The 21455-nt window shown below is 39.3% G+C and overlaps 1 protein-coding gene across 6 annotated transcripts in view; it reads left to right on the top strand.

Annotated features, from left to right (window-relative positions):
- The window catches only part of LOC109429573 (probable G-protein coupled receptor Mth-like 1), a 427950-nt gene that overhangs the window by 47939 nt on the left and 358556 nt on the right, over nt 1-21455 (top strand). For all 6 annotated transcript variants that reach the window (XM_062849258.1, XM_062849261.1, XM_062849260.1 and 3 more), the window contains one exon: nt 1255-1471. In XM_062849258.1, the coding sequence (XP_062705242.1) occupies nt 1255-1471 (217 nt within the window). The remainder of the gene's footprint in view (nt 1-1254; nt 1472-21455) is intronic.

The following is a 21455-nucleotide window of genomic DNA, read 5'->3' as shown; positions in this document are numbered from 1 at the left end:
AATTAGGTTGTTGTCCTCAGCATTAGTGGTAGCAATCATGACTATACGAAATAATCAATAAGATTCAGATTGGGTGAAGTACGGAGTCATTTAACTTGATCTTTAAAATTGCTAAAATTGTCGTTGTACCGGGTTTAATGATTTTTTGTTTTGTAAAAAAGCAAGGCTGCGTTATATCTTAGTTTAACCAATAATTATCTTTTCCAAAACTTGATTACATCCCTATTTTGGCAAATTTTGACCAAAATTGGCTTTAGATAATGTATTTATGCCTTTTTCATAGATTTAGGAACATTTTGACTAAACTTGCAAATTTATCGCCAAATCATCGCTGAATCAGCAGTGTGAAACTTTTGTCTATTAATTTAGTTATTTAAATTAAGTATAGTGAGATGTAAACTCAAAAGTCAACGTTTTAGACTTCTGTAGCATGAGCAACATTTCGAAAAATTTTCCAGCGTGCCGGAGCTAACAAACTTTAGATACATCTAAAGCTTATAAAAAAAAGTAGAAAAAGACTTTTTTCAAAACCATATGCTGCATTTGATCAGTGTTATATGACCTTTCAATAAATACATTTACTTTGAAAATCTGAATTACAGATCTGAAATCAATTCAAGTTATATGGTGTATCCGAACTTATTGAACACCGTGTATTTCCATCATTTTCTGTGTAAAATTTCATCCTCGAACATTATCAATCGATAATACCGATTAGTAATGGAAAGTTAATGGTATCTTCGATAAACATAAAGATTGGATAAAGTAAGAACTAAGATCAGCGACCTTAGTCATCAGATGACATTATCATGACATTTCTCATCCCTGCTCGTGAAGACGCCTAAAAAAAGACACGGACACCGTTTTGAACCAGAGACTGTACAGACTGAACGAAACTTAATACTAGACAAGGAACAAACGAAGCATGTACCAGTGGATACGGAGAAGAAACTATTCTTATGAAAAATTTCATCGACCGGAGCGGGAATCGAACCCCCACCCCACAACACGGTGCGACTCAAAGCTTGGTGAACCTAACCGCACGGCTACGAAGCTCCACGAAAAAAAGTGGGCGAGCGATTACATCGTCATTTCCTCGCTATTTCTCTCGTTGACTAGCATTCTCGACTAAATATAGAAGAATCCAACTACTCAATCAATCTCAATCTGAAATTAGACCTTAGTTTTAAAATTCCAAATAACCAATCGATAATTACTAAACAATTGACTTTTTTCTTTCCCTTTTTCCCGCAGGATGTCCGCTTTGCTCTGTACGCCGCCGGCCTGCTCGTTTCGGTCATATTTCTCGGGGCGACCCTGGCCACCGGCTATCTGGTGACCTCGCAGCATCACGTACTGCACTGGCGCTGTCAGACGCACTACGTTGCGTGCCTGCTGATCGGGGACCTCTTCCTGGCCATCGTTCAGCTGTCCGGAGAGACGATAACCGGTCCGGCATGCACAATGATAGGTAAGTCGCTTTTATTATTTCTTGCGGTGAGTTGGTGAGATATTTATGCTGCCTCTCCTCTTGATTGGACCGCTGGGAAACTGGAGGCTTATGATGGTGCGGGACCTTCCAGCAGCCAGTCAGTGGTGGTAATTATCTATAATTAAGATCTTATTATGAAACATTTCGCATAGTTAAGATGTTTTTGGTGGTGGACACAATCTCCGCAACCCAGAACTCAAGTCACGCAGCCAAGGAGATAAATGATTCGAAATTTCCAACAATCCACTCGCTCCGCTTGGAAGAACTTTTTCTCTGTATTTCTCTTGCTGGAACCAGTTTAGCTAATTTATAGTTCCGAAAGCTGAGCTACAAGCCCTACGAGTGAAACGAAGTGAAAAATGTTACGACGAGTACCACTGCCGACCAGCAATAATACGCTTTTGTCTGTCGAGAAGTAGACCCATAAATTGGGCTCCCCAAAGAAATCGGGTACAAACCACGGCCGAGTCATTCAAGTGAAGTATGGGATGGCAAATTGGTGGAGCAACGATGGCGACGGTCCTTAGCATGGATGGACGGTAATAATAGGCTTTTCCGAGCCAATTCACAACAACGGAATAGAGAACCGAGTGAGTGTGGCGGAACTTTACTAGACAATGGCCATCATGGGCAGACTAAGGGAATTAGGTTATGAGGGAACGTCATTAAAAATGTTGATCAATGTACATTCATTTCCTTGAAACAGCGTTCTCAATCTTTTTTTTTTTCTTTATTAAAGAGGCTTCCAGCCAGACGCTGGTTCACCTCTCACTCAATCTTTTGATGTTAACGATTTATCTCAATTTGATAAACATAATTCATCTGAAAAGTAACTTACGCCTATAACTATGCAATCTGCGTTCATCGACCGGCAGTCCACGACCTAAGCGAACCTGTGTTACAACCATTTACAACATTCCGACTCCGAAATTCACAAGAAGTTTCTTAGACGCAGCTAGCAGTGGGCGAGCGATTGCATCATCAATTTCTGATTACCTTCATTGACTAGCGTTTTTTTTTCTAATTTTCCGGAAATATTGTCGTCTAAAAATGGCAGATTGTAATTAACATTTGCAGTGCAGCAACATCAAAACTTTTTAACAAAGCCTGTTAATAATATACACATTTAAATATTGGAAGTTACGTGTCTTTCAACAATAAAATTTGATCTTAAGAAACTGTTGCAAAAAATCAGAGTCAGTTGGGCACGCTGCATGCTTTTTCAGAAGCGTACGTCCTACCACTGTATTAGAGAACCATTTCCAAAATTGTGGGCGAAAACTGGATGTCAGAGAGCAGATACAGATATGAAACATTCGTTTCCGCAAAACAAAACATCTCAAACCACATGCCATATATCATCGCGTGCGCAGCAACAACAACACCCGACCACAACCCTGACAAACCAGCACCCCTCCCACTCATCTGACTATTGTTTCACAAGAAAACCCATTAAAGCAAATTAACAATGTTACTGTTTCCTGTTCAATCTGCATCAAAAGCGGCCGTTTCCTTGCCAGACCGCCGCGCTGCCGACCATGCCCACCTGCTCCTTCCCGAAAGAGAAAGACACACGAGCCGAGAAACACCGTAATCCTATCAGCGCAATAGATCAGTAATTTATGAACATGTACCAACAAACAGCCCTAATATTAGTTCAGAGTGTGTGTGCGAAAGGCAACAAAACAACAACATCTGCATCTGCTCTCCACTATAGGGGCTGTCCATTAATTACGTAAGGGTTTATGGGGAGAGGGGGGGGGGGTTTGAAAAATCTTACGCGCCATACAAAAATATTTGGGTTCTCATACAAAAAATCTTACAAGGGGGGGTGTCGAAAAATCGTAAAATTTCCCTTACGTAATTAATGGACAGCCCCATAGAAGAGTGTCGGGCAGAGCTTTATTGGAGCGAAACTGTTGGAACATAAATCCTCTAATTTTACAACTGCATCTTTCTGCATGCAGAGCTGGGCAGTGCAGACAGACAGACACTACTGACTGTATGTGTTGGCAAACAATAATAGGCAAGTGTGCAAAAGCACCGGGACCAAAGCAGCCAACTGAGAAGAAAAGTTCGGCCGGCCCTTTCATGGGTTTTCATTGCATGGGTAGATAGATGGTTGCAAAAAAGCCTAAGGAAATTTTCCAAAGCAGTCAGCATTCACTCATTCTTTGTACTGCATTTGCCAGCCAGCCAGACAGGAAAAATGCACTTTGCACTAAACCAAACCAAAGCACTGAATTACCAAACCGAATGGAGTCATTTAATGGTGGTTCTTTCCGAAAAGCATTTGGCTCAACTAGGACTGGCACTAAAATTGTCTTTTAGGAATTTCAGTCAGACGAGCAGTGGCGGTTACTAGGAAAGGGCTCATGGCTTTTCTAAAATATAAGCTTTTAGGATAACTAGAAATATCTTGAAATATGACCATTTTTTGTCTATTCTGGAATGATACAATTAGTTTTTAAATTTTATGTGAGAGAGTTTTGTTTTCTGGGTCGCTATTTTTAAATTTTTTTGATACCTAAAATCAATTACAAAATTTTTTTTTGATCTTCAAAAGCTGGACAACTGCTTGAAATCTCCAACCAGTACAAAACCCGACGAGGGGTGATTCAACAAATCATTTCCATACCATACCAACTTTAAATTGAGTTTTAAATAGGTTCCCGGGCATCACTATTCATGAAAATTTGAATTGCGGCCCAGTGTGGCATTCAAATTCTGAATATGGAATTATCTCAACACTGCCAAAAAACGAATTAGTGATACGAAGAAGCTTGCTATCGCGTCCATAATGACACGCTCTTTGCAGCGATGGCAGTTACTGAGTGTCAGGTGGTTTGCTGGAGAGGCGATCTCTCTCAGCAGGTTTGCATGGCGGGTAGACTAAGAGAATTTACCGTAGACAGGGTGCACTGCGATGTACGTTTTGTGTGTGCGCTCTTACGGGCCCATGCGAACTGAAGACGTTTTCTAGGAAATAGTAGAATTACTCGAGCAAAAGTTTAATACAATTTTTCTATTCCTAGTTAAACTCCTATGGAAATTGATATTTTTGTTCAACTTATAGCGAATTTTGTAACATTTTTAAGAACATGTATTCAATACACTATTTAATGCTCACTCATCACGAAACATTTTAACTGATTTTCTTGTTAGCTAATGAATATCTTATAAATTCTCAAATTTTCAGAAATGGCGACAATTACGCAATGCATTCTTGTATCTCGGACAATGTACATATACCTAAATTTTCTACGTGTGTTCCGGAATATTTTTTTGAAAATTCGTTTGCCATTCTTCATAGACGTCTTGTGCAGAACTTTCAAGGGGTATTTTTGAGGAATTCATTTTTTTCATTGCCAAAACTAAAAGTGATTCCGAAGTCATGTACCAAAAACGACAAAAAAGAGACAGTTACAGTTAAATAAAACAATTAAAAAAAACCTAATTAATCCACCGCGCGTCCTTCTCGTGCCTTCGAGGAAGCATTTTAACAAAACTGAAATGACATGTTAATAACTATCGCACTTTCATACGTTTAACAAAAATCCATTTCATGGCGCCAGAAATCATATAGTTTATCTGGCTTCTGATTTTTGAGTCCTAAATTCTTAAAAAATGCCGCTATCTTGAATTTTGAGCGCCATTATGGATTTCAGTCTGCCATCTTGGAAATTCTGGTCGTCATTTTTGGACTCCAGACTTCTTCCCCATACGCATACCAAATATACCCATATTGAATGGTTTTAGAACCTAAAACTTCTATGAATAGCTTCCATCTTGGATAGATCTAGGTTATTCTGGTTGCTATTTAAGACTCCGGAAGTCCTTTCATTACACCCATATAGAATGATTTATTTGCTGTAAACTTCATTACACAGCCGCCATTTTGAATTTAAAGCCGTTATTTTGAATTTTTGACCGCTATATTGGATATTCTGGTCGTCATTTTTGGACTCCGGACATACCAAAAATATTCATATTGCATGTTTTGAGCTTAAAACTCCATTAAATATTCGCCATCTTGAATGTTGAATCGCCATCTTAGATTTTACAACGCCATCTTGGACATTATGGTCATCATTATTGGAGTCCGCACATCTTCTCCGTAACAGATATACCTATAATGCATGGATTTAGAGCCTAACACTCCATTAAACAGCCACCAACTTGAAAATGGAGCCGCCATATTGGATTTCAGACTGCCATCTTGGTTTTTCTGGTCATTATTTCAGGACTCCGGATATCTTCTCCTTTCAAAATATACCCATATTGCATGGTTTTAGAGCCTAAAACTTCATTAAACAACCGCCATTTTGAGTTTGGAGCCGCCATCTTGGATTTTAGGTAGCCATCTTGAATTTTGGACTGATATCGTGGAATTTCTGATCTCCACACATACACAACTCAGTTGATTGGTATATGAGACTCGACCCTCCGAGCCTTTTATCGAAAATTCTCTTTTTGAGTAAACATATAGCCTTTGAGTAGACTTTTGTGTACGAGAAATGCCTAACGATAGAAATTATTTTCCCCCTGAAGAAAACACGTCGGGTGAATGATGCAACTCGTTATTTAAATCCCAAGACTGCGTAGCCGTTAACTAAGAGAGTCAACAATATAGTCGTATTTCAGCAGTAATAATATTTTATGTAATTCATTTTTTTTTTCAGAGGTTCTTCTAGAGATTCCGTTCAGAGTTATCCTTGAATTTCTTCAGGAATTTCTCCAGAATTTCTTTTTGAAATTTCTCTAAATGAACCTCTGAACCTCTGAAATTTCTCCGGGCATTCTTCGGAGAACCACCCAGGGATTTCAGACATTCTAAAAGCGATCAAATAATCTTCCAAAAAGTCCTTCAAAAATATTGTTTAGGAATGCGTCAAGTCCGCTCATAAATTTTCCAAATAATTTAATCAATTATTGATTCCTTATAGAAAATCCATACTTTAGGTCACGAAAAGGTTGTCCATTTTCAACCCCCTACTCCTTGTGAAACACTTTTTGTATGGCACCCCTGATGTTTGTGTTTGAATTGCCTTAATTTGCTGAGCCTTCCACAAAGCGTGACGTTATTTTTGGGCGTTCTCTCTTCAGAATAGCTCCAGGAATTCTGTTTATAAAGTTATCTATGAGTTCTTTCAGATATTCTTCAATGAATCTCTTCAAGAAATGTCCCCAGAAATTTCTCCTGAAATTCTTTCAAATTTTTCTAGTATTCAACAGATATTCCTCCAGAGATTTCTATAGAAATTCATACAGTGATTTTTTCCAAGGATATCTTCCGGAGTTTTTGTTCGAATTCTTTAAAATATTTATAATTTTCTTCAGAAATAATTCCTAGAATTTTTACAGAAATGGATTTGGAAGCTTCTCGTGAGATTTTTCTGAAAATCTTTACAGAACCCTAAATGTTTCTCCACACATTCCCTCAGAGATTTTTTTTAAATACGTTCTCGAGTTCCTCCGGAACTCCTAAAGGAAAGGGTTCTTAATTCCTCCAGAAATCCATTGAAAAATTTCGTCATGGGTCACTAATTTTTTTTTTTAGTATGTCTCATGCGGTTCCTTCGAAGGTATCTCCAGTGATTCCTTCATATATTAGTCTAGGAATTATTTCAGATATTTTTCCATAGATTTTTAGGAAGTACTTTATGAAATTACATAAATAATTTAATAAAAAAAATCATCAACGGTTACGAGAGAATTTCTGATGGAGTCTCTGAAAATACCTCTGCAAATTGCAAAAAGAATCTTTTTCAAATTTCCTGAAGAGATTCCTAAACAAAACTTTCTGAATTTCCTAAGTGATTGTTGAAGGGTGCTCCTGGGTAGCTCCAGGAGGTGGCTTTGGAGAAATTCTAAGGATGGTTTTATGAGCGACTTTTATAGGAAATGAAAGAAAAATTCCTGGAGAAGTTTCTGTGAAAATCCCTAATAAGGTTTACAGAGGACATCTTTGAAGAATTTCTGATTCCAGACTCGGAGAGATTTCTGAAGGAGTCCTCAAAGCGGTTTCTGCGGTAATCCGTGCATTCTTGAATTAATCTCTAAATAAATTTCTGAAAGGATTCCTGGGGGCTGTTCTTAAGCAAACTCTGGAAGAACTCATGGAGATACGTGTGGAGGAATTCTTGAAAGAATTTCTTCTAATATGTCTGATAGATATATGTGGACAAAAATGCCTGGAGCAATTTCTGAGGTGATGAATTTTCGCAGGAAAATTTAACTGCAGAAATATAGAACAAATCGGGATAAATTCTTGAAGAAATTTCCAAAAGAAGTTTCTAAAAAAAATGATTTTTTGAAGGAATGCCTGTAAATTTTAAGAATGCTCTGCAGTAATTCCCCGTGAAACGCCAAGAAAACAAATCCTTAAGAGAATTCTGAAGGTTTTCTTTAACGAATCTCTAAGGGGATTCCTGGAGGGTCCCAGCAAGATTTCTGAAAGAATCTCTGAAGAAAGGCCTTATAAAATCCCAAGAGATGCAACCCCTAAAGGAATATCTGAGGAACTTCCGGGAAACTCCCTTGCGGTAACTTTCAGAAGAATCTCTTGAAAATTTTCTAGAGTTATTTCTGAAGAAATGCCCGGAAAAATCCTTAAAAACAGTGGAATGTACAGAAAACTTTCTGAAGGAACCTTTCGAGGAATTCTAACAACAACTTTGAAAAGCATTCTGGAATAAAAACAAACTGAATTTCTGGAAGAAACTCTTGATGAACTCATAAAAAAGATTTTCTGCAATAATTGCAGAGCAGTATCATAAAAAAATATTTCATCCAGAAGTTTCATCCGAATAACTTTTTGTACATTATCTATATATATAAAAATGAGTTTGAAGTTCCTTTGAGGCAACAAAACTCAAGAACGAATGAACCGATCGACATGACTCTTGCATGGTTCGGTTCGTATTCGTGGTGGCTGTGTTTATATGTACAAAAAGCTACGAAAATCATTTAAAAAAGCATGGAAATAGTGAAAATACTGATTTTCTTATGGGCCGGGAAGAAATTCAGCGTGATCGAAATTAAATCAATCTAGAGTGCGTTGCTACGATGACCAACAGTTGTCAAACCACCGCAGCTTGGCAAGACAAAGTTTGCCGGGACAGCTAGTTCTTTCATAAATTACACAGCGCATCATTTTTTTGTCTCAAGCGCAAACTTATGTGTCCCTGACAGATTTTGGGCTGCTGAATGCGAATCTGGGCTCAGATTTGCTCCAGCACGTCACAATTTTGAACTGTACTTCAATTTATAGGACAAAATATGCGATTTTGGGCTTTTTTGATTGCCAGCCATTAAGCATGGAAATATTTTTTTTAAGCAATCAAAGAGTACAGGGTGCGGCAGGAAAAAATGCGAAAAGTTCAAGGCACTATTACGCTAAATATGCGATATATATGACTATTTTTTCTTGACAGTGTATCAGTCAATGTCTATATTCTAGCACTGAAAAATAAAAATGAACATATTTGATGTTCAACATGTAATAATGTAGGCCTAATAAGCGGATTTCAATAAACTGCGCGCCCAATGGTCATTAAACAAAATGACTATATACAGTAACAAAATTAGCTCAAATTCGATGAACAACCAGACAACACTGATCCAGAGCCATGTAGTTTCACATACCAGATGGAATAAGTACATATATTTGATGATATTGTAGAGAAAATCAAAAATTGTGTTTTATCAGATGCGAAATTTAGCGACCTGTGTGATTTTCTGCGGTTTGAAAATTCTGGTTGTCTTCATCTTCAGGCGCCGCCCTGTAAAGGTTAGTGACCAAAATGGGAAATTTTTTAATTAACTTTTCAGAAAACTAGCCTATTATAGATCATGGAACGTTGAAACATAGATTGGTTAATGTCAAATGGACGAAAATGAGGTTTGAAGTTGAGAAACACTTTCGCATTTTTTCCTGCCGCATACTCTAAATTGGTCAATTAACATCTAAATTAACGACTCATGCAAAATATTTCGTTTTACCAAATCGAATTTGATATTTTTAAGCGATTTATGTTAGGTACGATATTTCCCATACAAGTCACCCTCCAAAAGTTGCGTGCAAGTTTACTTACTAACATAAAATGCTCAAATCCGTCAAATTTGATTTGGTAAAACTAAATATTTTGCATGAGTCGTTAATTTAGATGTTAATTGACCAATTTACCTTTCGATTGTTAAAAAAAAATATTTCCATGCTTTATTGCTGGCAGTCAAAAAGCCCAAAATCGCATTGTTTCGTCCAGCGGTTGATAGGCCCCACGTTGTGTACTTATTCTCCCGAGGGACTCGAGAAAGAACGAATTACTTTCAATTACTTCAGGTTTAGTACGGACAAACATTTGAATGCGTATCGCCACAATGTGCGATGCGCTGACGGGCTAGCACCACGCAGCCCAGTGCGACTGGTACAATAGTCGTCTGGCTGCTTGTTGCTAGCAGTGCATGAAAGGGGACGCATAACTAGCTGAATTGAATGTAAACCACTGCGCCGCTGCTGTGGGTAACCCAGACAACCAGTCATCGTATAAGATGTTGCATAAGATGATAAAGTGGAGGCCTTATGCGTGCCTGCCTCCATTTAGGCGCATGTAAAATGTACGCATATCGCCTCCACTTTAACATCTTATGCAACATCTTATACGATGACTGGTTGTCTGGGAAGCGCGCCTAGACAACGCCGTTCGTGTGATGCGCTAACACGCATATTTTGTCCTATAAATTAGGGTAAAGCTTATTATTGTGACGTGCTGGAGCAAATATGAGCCCGGATTCGGATTCAGCGGCCCAAAATCTGTCAGAGACACATAAGTTTGCTCTTGAGACAGACCAAAAGTTAGTTTTTGTTAGGCTGTGTTATTGGAGAAATTTCATCCGGAACCTCCTAGCAACCCCTTGGTCCAAGGCCAATGAACTTGCTATATTTTATTTTTAGGAAGTGGTAAAATTGTCACATAATTTTTAAATACGTTGTATTTTTTTTTATGATAATAAAACTAAGACCGATTGTACGCCAAGGAACGCAAGGGCACTGAGATTTGAAAAAACCTGAGCAACCAGCTCTGATTTTATCACGACTGCACTACAATGAAAAAATATCCTTGGAAGACACGTTGGGAATTTCTACTTAGAGGAATCCTTTATTAACTTTTTGTTGAACTTGAGAAAGTTCTTTCTAAAATGTATAGAAAAGTTCTTACAGGCATAGTTTTTTCAACCCCATATTTCCTTACATTCAAACCTTTCGTACATGGTAGCCGAAAACTGTAGTTTCAAGGATTAGGCAGTAGAAATTCATGAAAATAAAAAAAAAAACACGCCGATTACGCCGCCGCTGAACAGAGCGTGTGGCGTAACGCTGGCGTCGCCGCCACCGCCACTGCCTTATATTACTACTTACGCCACCGCCGCGCAGGTGAAATGCGCTTCGGCCCACACGTCTTCGTAATTCATTAATTTTTGCATCAACACAACCATTTTTCTTCACCTAATTTTTAATAAAAATGTGTTAACAAATCTATTTTTTTTTCTTAAAAAAATATCTCGAAAACGGTTTGTTGGATTGAAATGATGTCTTCGAGAATGTTTTTGGATATTTGGTGGACTGTTAGAAAAAAAAATATTACACTGAAAACAATATTCATCACGATTCTATGTTAGATGTAATACAGTAATGTTCCGATTTTATCACGCCCTTCGCGTGTCAGTCGTTCATTTTTCATTAATTTGCTGTTACATTTGAGAGCAAGTGCTTCCCCTCTTCTTCAAGATGAATGCTGAAGGCGCGTTTTACGACGATAAAAATATTTAAAATGCGAATAGATTTTATAGAATATTTGAAAGCAGTTTTGAAAAGGGGCGTGATAAAATCGGAACAATACTGTATAATTTTAATTTCCATAAACCTTCCTCATTGATTTTATTTCATTATTTTTCTGTAAAAACTGACTTTCAGCCTCAAAATTTGCCAAGCGGCCCGGGAAGGTCAAATGGTCCTAACCATTGTTATCTCGAATGTTTATATTTTATCGGTTTTCGAAACTTGCAAAAGGAAACCATTTTTTGAGATTTTTGACGTACAAGTTCCATTGAAAATACTGCATGTTTTTTTACTAATGCCTGATCGTACATAAGTTTCAAATAATATATAAAAAAACTAGTTAAAAATTAACGCTGGGTGCACAGCTTTTTACTGAAAGCAAAGCAAAGATAATTGTACACATCGTAGTTGCTACTCCGTGATTGACCAGAACAATCGAAGTTGCACAGAGATCCAATTAATGGTGCTTGGGACTAGCTACACACTCTCAATGTGCACAATTCGAGAGTTCAATATTTTAAAGTCAATAACGTTGCCGGCCACGTCCTTACGGTCATCGGGAAAGGGGAAGGAAAGTTAGTTCGACAACCGTTGTTACTAGAAAACTGTAGAATCCACAGCATCCCCACAGTTGTCTTGGGAATTAGTATTTGTTAGTAGGGTAGGGTAAGGTGTGGATCTTGGAGCCACCTTTGGTAAGTGATATGATCCACTAGTTATATGAAAATACACGACATGGTCTTCATCCCGATTATGATTTATTTGGTCGCGACAGTCAGGGTAATGATCGTTCTATATTAAACGACCCGATTAGAAAAAAATATCAAATTTATAACACATTGTGTTATGATGATATGAAATTTTTCTATAACTTATTTTGTTATAAACTAGATGCAGGATGATGTTAAAATAACTAAAACTGTAACAAAAATTACACCGGTCTAGTCAAAATAATAACCTATTTTGTTATAATCAGAACAAAATTATAACACAATATGATATAAATTTTAGCTTCAAGAAAACTAGTTTCTAACATATTTTGATACAATTGCGTAAATGATGTTCTGAATGTCAAAGAATCAGAACTAACTTATTTCACAATGAGTTATTGAACAACATTTATAACATAATATGATACACATGAGTTATAATTTTTTTAAACAACAATGATGTTAAACCTGATTATATCACAATGAGTTTTACATATCATTGCTTGTTATAATTATGTTGTATTTTTGTTAGAATCTTCTAGTCGGGGAGGCACCGCATTGATCGTTTACACTACCGTGAAAACCGACTTTCCCACGAAAGTTATCGCGTGCTTCTGATTTCGCATTCAATATTCGCGTCCCCATCTCCCTCCGAGAAAACCGACCGACTCATGGAACTAGTCGCGCGTTTCCCACAGTATTGAACTTAGAGTATACGGAGAATAAACTTTCAAGCTTAGATAGCTATTTTCGAATTATGTATTTTACTAAGAGTAGTCCCATGTGTTACCTGTGATCGACAGCCGTTGAGGTAATTAAGCCAATTATTTTTAATTTGTTCAATGATTGTTGTGAACTGCAATCACTTTCTTCTAACATTTTTATTGCTTCAATATTAGGCCTGCACCAGAACTATAAGATTAATTTGCAGATATTACAGACTCCAGGAGTCCTCATGAAAACGCATTGGTGAAATTACCCCAACTTCTTCTAGTATGTAAAGAAAAAAAAACTAGGAATGATCTCACCCAGTTCCATGTCGTCGGATGACCGCAACCACTCCTTAACTCCTTCAATTTTCTGCAATACTGTATGCTACCAAGTGTGAATCCATTTTTATCACTTCACGAGGAGGGACAATGTGCACCTGCCCCAAACACGTGTCACTTTTCACTTTTTCCTTCGAACAATGCAACGTGACCGAGATTTTCATCGCAACTGCCACAAACACACATCACTTTTCGTTTTTTCCGCCGAACAGTGCAACCCGATCGCGATCCCCATCGCAACTGCCCCAAACACGCGTCATTTTTCACTTTTTCTTTCGAACAATGCCACCAGATCGCGATCCCCATCGCAACTGCCACAAACACGCGTCATTTTTCCAGAAAAAATTAAATAAAAATGGAAGGGTAAGATTTTTGGATAATCGAAACTATATGACATCTAACATAGATCCGCGATGCATATTTCGCTCAGTGTATTTTTTTTTCTAAAAGTCCTTCAAACATCCGGAAACATCTCAGAAGACATCGTTTCAGTCCAACAAACCGTTTTCGAGCTATATTTTTTTTTAAAGATGATTTTCAAATAATTTCTTACGCCTTCGTCAAAAAGCGTTGGAATTGTCTTTGATAGTTATTTGGGTCAATACTTTTTGATAGATTCGGTAGTTATTTAATTTGAGGGACCATCCATAAATGATGTGGCATTTTAGGGAGGGGAGATCCCCTGAAATTGCTACGAGCTACTATGTTTTGGGAATAAAAAAAAAAAAAACTACGAGGGGGAGAGGAGTGATGAAAATTGGCCAAATAATTCCTGTCAGGAGCGCTACAGAAACTTAAATATAGAAATTTTTAGGCGTTTCAGGGGAGTTCGGGCATTTCAAAGGCTTCCAGGTGGGTTTTAGGAACTTCAAGAACATTCATCAGAGTTTATGAGAGTTTCTGGTTGTTTTTTTTTGGTGGTTTCAGGGTTTTAATAATGTTTGATGACGATGATCCAGAAATTCTTGAAAGATTCCTCCAGGAATATTTCCTGGGATTCCTCCAGGGATTCCTCCAGGTATGCCTTCAGGAATTTCTCCAGGGATTCCTCCAGCAAAGCCCTCCAAGAATTCCTCTAGGAACTTCTCCAGGAATTCCTCTAAGAATTCCTCCTTGGAGGATTTTCCCAGGGATTCCTCTAGGAATTCCATCAGGAGTCTTCAGGATTTCCTCTATAAACTCCTCCAAGGAATCCACATGTAATTTATCTAGGAATTCCTCCAAGAACTCCTCCAGGGATTACTCCTGATTTTACCAGGAATTGGTGCTGTGGAGCTCCCTTGCAGAACACATGACACAGAGGAATCACGACAGTGCATGTTTGCATGATGCTTGATGACGATGATGACGATTAGAAGTGTTGAAAGTTTTTCAATGGATTTTAGGGGGCTTCTGAGGATTCAGTACGGTTTAATGGAAAATTTGGGTGGTTCATGTAGTTTAGGATGTTTTAAGATGTTTCTGGGGTTTATAGAGGGGTATTCGGAGGGCTACAGTCAGTGGAGTTTAAGGGAAGAGTACGACAATCTGAGGAAGTTGTCTGTGGGATTTCAAGGTGTTTGAAGGCGTTGGACGCCCTTCAGCTCTTCTTGCATCCTTTGCCAATAAAACTTCCTTAAACCTCACATAAGCTCCCCAACTGCTCCGAGGGCAACGAAATTCCATTCAGGTTATCCTACCTTCATGGAGGTATCTAAAAACAGAATTAACCTCCATGGATTCCACCTGTTCGGATTTATACGGAAGAACCTCTCTGTAGCGTTTACTGGGAATACGCTCAAAGCTAAAAAAAAAACATTTTATTTAGTGATATTGAATTATGGAATGAATCAGACGTCTTACAATTTAAGTTTCTCCTCAAAACAACCTTACATTAGATTTGTCTGGCCCACTTTCCATAAACTGGTGATGCAATTGAACCTAGAGAAAATCCCGTTTTAATTTTATAACTCTAACTCAAAGCACAAAACTTGTTTAAAGAATTCACTCATATGGAAACGTAGGTGAAATTCAATAGATTCTTTTGTGCACTCGTAGGAAACTAACCTAATTATTAAAAGATAAATTTTAGTTCACTTCTTTGTTATAAATACTATTTTACGTTCAGTTTACCAATCTAGATTAGATTATTTTCATCGACACCTTTTGCACAAATTCAAGTAATAAATCTCCGCGATCTAATTTAATAATCTTCTTCGATCACGCTATATCTCATCAGACCACATCAAAGCCTTTCTTCTACCTATGCATCACACGATCTGGCAGACAATGAGCAGACGGGCGAGATGAGCTCGCATTTCATTGCCTATCTAATTTGCCTATCATACGCCGTAGGGGTTTGCAGTACAGTGGATACCTAGCGATTCGTACACCACCTAAATGGAACTTCCAGTATACCAGTTCTACAAGTTGGTTACAATTGTTAACTTCAACTGATCTCAACTGTAGTTACCAACATCTTCCCTCACAGTCCACAATCCTCCTTCTCCAATACTTGGATCACAATCCCCATTTCCAATGATTACCCCGATACCAATCAACCAAAGCATCAACTGGATTATGGCATTTCAATTTCTCCAACAAAACTGCCCTTCCGAAGCGGTAGTTTAAATCTGTTTCATACTTCCTGCCCGAAGAAGTCTGCAACCAATTTCCGCCCCAACACAACCGATGGAAACCGAAACCGGGCGAGCGGGCAGCACCCAAAACCACCACCAAGATTCGGCGATGTAAGCACTAGGGGGCTCAATCACTGCAGCAGCGTTCACCACGGAGTTCGATTCCGAATCGAAAGTCGAAAATAGTTTCGTTCATAGAGGGGGCGACCGCCGGCCGCCGAGATGCAATCTGTGCATATGCCGAAATGAAGATTTGTTTACTCCCGACAGCCAGCAGCGCGAGATATCCGGGCGAGCGGTGGTTGGGAAACTTTTCCGTAGAAATCTACTCCGAAACCGAACGATGAGTCTTTTGAAGCCGTCGTGAGGTTCAGACCGACCGGGGGGATTTCTATCGCCCGCCATAGTGCCATCTTCGAGCCGAGAGGGTGAACTAGTGGTGAGCTTGGATCGGAAAGTTCAGTTCAATTTATTCCTCTTTCCGGTGTGGGACGACATCGTCCATGCTGCAACTTGCTACAACATTCATTCAGTGCGGCTGCCCCTCTGTCCAATACGACGACGAACTTCGATTCGTTTGAATGTAGGGGTAGATTTTAGAGACTGTAGCCCTAATGCAGTCATCTAACGCAAGCACACGAACGCAGCAAACTGATTTTACTTGGGATTTATGGCTTCTGCAGCGTTTTATGGACCGTTTCGGAAATCAACCCCTGCGCCCCCTTCGGAATTCTGGCACTGCACGGCGATGCCACGAAGCGAGACGTATAGGTAATGAAACTCTTATCTTTTCGTACGCGCGAAATTGAAATCAAATGTGATTGCCACATACCGTCCCGTACCATGACGAACGGGATGGTACACTGGGAAAGGCGACGGTATCTTCATAATCGTTGGTGGTGCGAAATCATAAATCGAACTGTCTGCTATAATTTACACTCGTTTCGCACGTTGGGTTCCGGTCTGTCGTTTACGGCCTTCTATAGACATCTTCGGTTGTTAATGGTGATTGGTGACGAGATAAATGCACCACTCGAAGGAATTCGCCTGCGAGGCAGATGATGCCGATTACCAGCAGATGATTGCTTTGTCGAGTTGTGCATGGATTCTTCTTACAATAGAAATTGGAATGCTACTAGCTATGGAAACGCATCGGAAGGTAAACGAAGCGAGGGGATTATCTTTTTCATTACAATGGGCACTGGACCGTATCACAGTACTCATGGATGTAGCTAGAAAGGGTCGGAGTAGGTAAATGTTCGCCAGAGTTTCCTACAAGAATTTCTCCAGGGATTGCCCCAAAAAATCCTCCAGGACTCCTCCAAGGATTCCTCCAAGAATTACTCCAGGAATCTTCAGGGATTCCTCCACAAACTCCTCCAGGGATTCCTCCAGAAATTTCTGCCGGGATTCGTCCAGGAATTCTTCCAGGGATTTTTTTTGCAGGGATTCCTCCAGATATTCCTTTAGGAATCACTGCAAGGATTTTTCCAGGAACTCCTTCATGAATTCTTCCAGGGATTTCTCCAGCAAATCCTCCAGGAAATCCTCCAGGGATTCCTCCAGGGATTCCTCCAAGAATTCCTCCTGGGAGGATTTTTCTAAGGATTCCTCCATGATAGGAATGCCATCAGGAGTTCTCAGGGCTTCCTCTACAAACTCCTCCAGGGAATCCTCATGGAATTTATCTAGGGATTTCTCTAGGAGTTCCACCTGGAATTCCATCAGGATTTCTTCCAGGGATTTTTTCAGGGATTTTTTTCAGGGATTCTTCCAGGGATTCCTTCAGGAATTCCCCCAGAAATGCCTTCAAGAACTTTTCCAGGGATTCTCTAGGAATTGCTCCAGAAATTCCTCCAGGAACTCCTGCAGGAATTCTTCAGGGATTCTTTCGAAAAGTTTTCCAAAAATTCCTACAGGAATTATTCTAGGAATTGCTCCAAGAATTCCTCCAGGATTTCACCCAGGAATTTGTCACGGAATTCCTCCAGGAATTCCTCAAGTGATTTCTCCAGGAATTTTCCCAAATACTACTCCAGGGACTTCTCCAGGAACTCCTTCAGGGATTCCTCCTGGCATTTCTCCAAGAATTCCTCCAGGAATTCCTTGAGAGATTCTTCCAAGGGTTCCACCATAAATTCCTTCATGAATACCTCCAGGAATTCCTCCAAAAAATTCTGTTGGAATTCATCCATGTATTTCTCCAGGAATTTATCCAGAGATTCCTCCTGAAATTTCTCAAGGCATTCCACCAAATATTCCTGAAAGGTATCCATTCAGGAATTCCTCTAGAGATTCCTAAAGGAATTCCTCCAAAGATTTCTCCAGAGATTCCTCTTGAAATACCTCCACAGATACCTCTAGGAACAGCTACAGAAATTCTACAGAGACTCTTCAAAAATTTATCCAGCAATTCCTTCACGAATTCTTCTAGAAATTTGTCCAGTAATTTCTCAGTAAAATCAACCAGGAATGCCTCCAGGAAAATTTTCAGGGATTTCTCCAGGGATTAGTCCTGAAATCCTCCTGTAATCCTTGAGTTATTCCTGAAATCCTCCTTCAAGAATTCCTTTAGGGATTCATTCAGGATTTTCTGCTGGAATTCTTCTAGAGATTCCTCCAGGAATTCCTCCTTGGATTCCCCCATGGATTCCTCCAGGAATTCCTTCAGAGATTCCTCTGGTGATTCCTTCTGGTTCTCCCAGGAATTAGTGTTGTGGAGTTCGCTAGCAGTATACATGACAGCTCAAGTTCTGGTTATACAGAATCTACACAGTGGCTTACTTCAAGCGTGTTATAAGTAATTCACAATTACTTGTGTGCAACCAAAACTTGCGCTGCCGTGATTCTTCTATGCGATGTGCGCCGCTTGGGTTCCTACATTCTGGGAGAGTTTTGGAACGAATTTCTATATTCTTGGTTTTCTTTAGAGCTATAGGTGGAATTTCCAAACTATTCTAGGATTTTCCGTAGTTACTTTCTGAAGAAATTTCTAGGAAAATACTCAAAGGAACTTCTGAATAAGTTTTCCATTAAGCTTCTGCCAGAATCTGGATGATTTTCTGGAGTGGTATGGGAGAAGTTCACGTAGAATTTTTCCACAAATTCCCGCATGAACTGTTCAAGACATTCCTAAAGAAACTATTTTTGGAACTGCTGGAGGAAAATTTTCCGATTTCCTTCCTGGAGGAATTTTTGAAAAAACTTTTGAAGAAAGGAAAATCGTCAACGAATTCTTTCGGGAATTCCTCTAGAAAATCTTCCATGAATTGCGGGAGGTTTGTTCAGGAATTCCTGTAGGAGTTCTTCCGGGAATTCCTCTAGGAATTTCCCTAGGAGTTTCTCTAGGAGTTTCTGCTGGAATTTCGCTAGAAGTTCCTCCGGGAATTTCCCTAGAAATAGCTCTAGAAATCCCTCTAGGAGTTCCACTGGGAGTTCATCCATGAGAGAAATCTCTGGGAATTTCTCTACGAGTTCCACTGTGAATTCCTCTGAGTTTTTCCGGGAATTTCTCTGGGAGTTCTGCTGAAAATTACTCTAGCAGTTTTTCTGGGAATTATTCTGGAAGCTGTTCCGAGAATTCTCCTAGTAGATGTCCAAGGAAATCATCTGGGATTTCTTCCGGGAATTCCTCCATGAATTCCTCGAAGGAGTTTCTCTACGCGTTCCTCAAGAAATTTCAGTAGAAGTTTCTTCGGGAAGTCAACTAAGAGTTACTGTGGGAAATCCTCTTAGAATTTCATCTAGGATTTGTTCCGGAAATTCCACAAGGAGTTCTATTGAGAATGCTTTTTAAAGTTTCCACTGAAAGAGAAATCTTCTGAGAATTTCTCTTGATGTTATACAGGAATGTTTCTAGTAGTTCCACTGGGAATTTTTTTAGGAATTCCTCCGGAAATTCCTTTACGAGTTCCACTGCAAATTACTCTAGAAGTTCCTCCGGGAAGTTCTTTAGAAGTTCGTCCAACAATTCCTCTAGGAGTTTCCAAAGAATTCCTCTAGGAGCTTTACTGGGAATTGCTCCGGGAATTCTTCTAGGAGTGCCTTCGAAAAACTCTACAGGAGTTCCTCCTAAATTCGTCTAGAAGTTCTTCCAGGAATTCTTTTAGGAGTTTCCTCGGGAAATCATTTAAGAGTTCCTCCGAGTATTCCTCTAGGAGCTTCTCCAGATATTCCTCTAGGAGTTTTCCCGGGAAATCATCTAGGATTTTTTCTGGAATTTCTCTAGGAATTCTACTAGTAATTCTCCAAAGAGTTTCCACTGAGAGTTCGTCTGTTAATTCTTCTAGGAATTTCTTAAGCAGTTCTACCTGTAAATTCTGTAAGAGTTCCACTGGGATTTACATTTAAAATTTTCCGGAAATTTCTCTAGGAGTTCTTCTGAGAATTTCTATAGAACTTCCACTGACAATTTCTCTAGGAGTTCCTCCGGGAAGTCCTATAGAAATTTATCTGAGAATTCTTCTAGGAGACTAGAAGTTTCCCCGAAAATTCCTCCAGGAGTTCATCCGTGAATCATTCTGGGAGTTTTCCGGGAATTTATCTAGGAGTGCTTTCGAAAAATTCTCAAGAAGTTCCTCCTAATTTCCTCTAGGAGTTCTTCCAGTAATTCCTCTAGGAGTTCCTTCAGGAAATCACCTAAGAGTTCCTCCGAGAATTGCTCTAGAAGCTTCTTCCGAAATTTCTTTAGGAGTTCTCCGGGAAATCATTTAGGAGCACCCCCAAGAATTTTTCTATGAGTTTCTCCGGGAGTTTAACTGAGATTTCCTCCGGAAATTCCTCTAGGAGGACTTCTGGCAATTCCTCTTGGAGTTTCCCTGGGAAATCATCTAGGAGTTTTTCTGGAATTTCTCTATGAGTTCTACTTGTAATTCTCCAAAGAGTTTTCACTGAGAGTTCGTCTGTTAGTTCTTCTTGGAATTTCTCAAGGAGTTCTACTTGTAAATTATGTAAGAGTTTCACTGGGATTTACCTTTGAAATTGTCCGGGAATTTATCTATGAGTTCTTCTGAGAATTTCTCTAGAACTTTTACTCTGAATTCCCCTAGAAGTTCCTCCGGGAAGTCCTATAGAAGGTTATCTGAGAATTCCTCTAGGAGACTAGAAGTTTCCCCAAGAATTCCTCCAGGAGTTCCTCCGTGAATCACTCTGGGAGTTTTCCGGGAATTTATCTTGGAGTGCTTTTGAAAAATTCTCATGGAGTTCCTCTAGGATTTCCTCTAGGAGTTCTTCCAGCAATTCCTCCAGGAGTTCCTCCAGGAAATCACCTAAGAGTTCCTCCGAGAATTCCTTTAGAAGCTTTTCCCGAAATTTCTTTAAGAGTTCTCCAGCTAATCATTTAGGAGCACTCTCAAGAACTCTATGAGTTTCTCCGGGAGTTACACTGAGATTTCCTCCGGAAATCCTTCTAGGAGGACTTCTGGCTATTCCTCTAGGAGTTTCCCCGGGAAATCATCTAGGAGTATTTCTGCAATTTCTCTAGGAGTTCTACTTGTAATTCTCCAAAGAGTTTCTACTGAGAGTTCGCCTGTTAGTACTACTTGGAATTTCTCAAGGAGTTCTACTTGTAAATTCTGTAAGGGTTCCTCTAGGAGTTTATTTATTATTATTTTATCTGTATTAACGAATTTTTTACCCTAGGCTAGTTCATCTCGGGACCCAGGCTTTACTTCCCTTCCGAAGGAAGAACCCACATTTTGTGAGTATGTCGGGAGTGGGATTCGATCCTGGGTCCTTGGCGTGATA

The sequence above is a fragment of the Aedes albopictus genome, chromosome 2 (genome assembly GCF_035046485.1).
Source record: "Aedes albopictus strain Foshan chromosome 2, AalbF5, whole genome shotgun sequence".
NCBI lineage: Eukaryota > Metazoa > Arthropoda > Insecta > Diptera > Culicidae > Aedes > Aedes albopictus.
The sequence above is the reverse complement of the archived record's forward strand: the minus strand, read 5'-3'. Positions and strand labels throughout refer to the sequence as shown.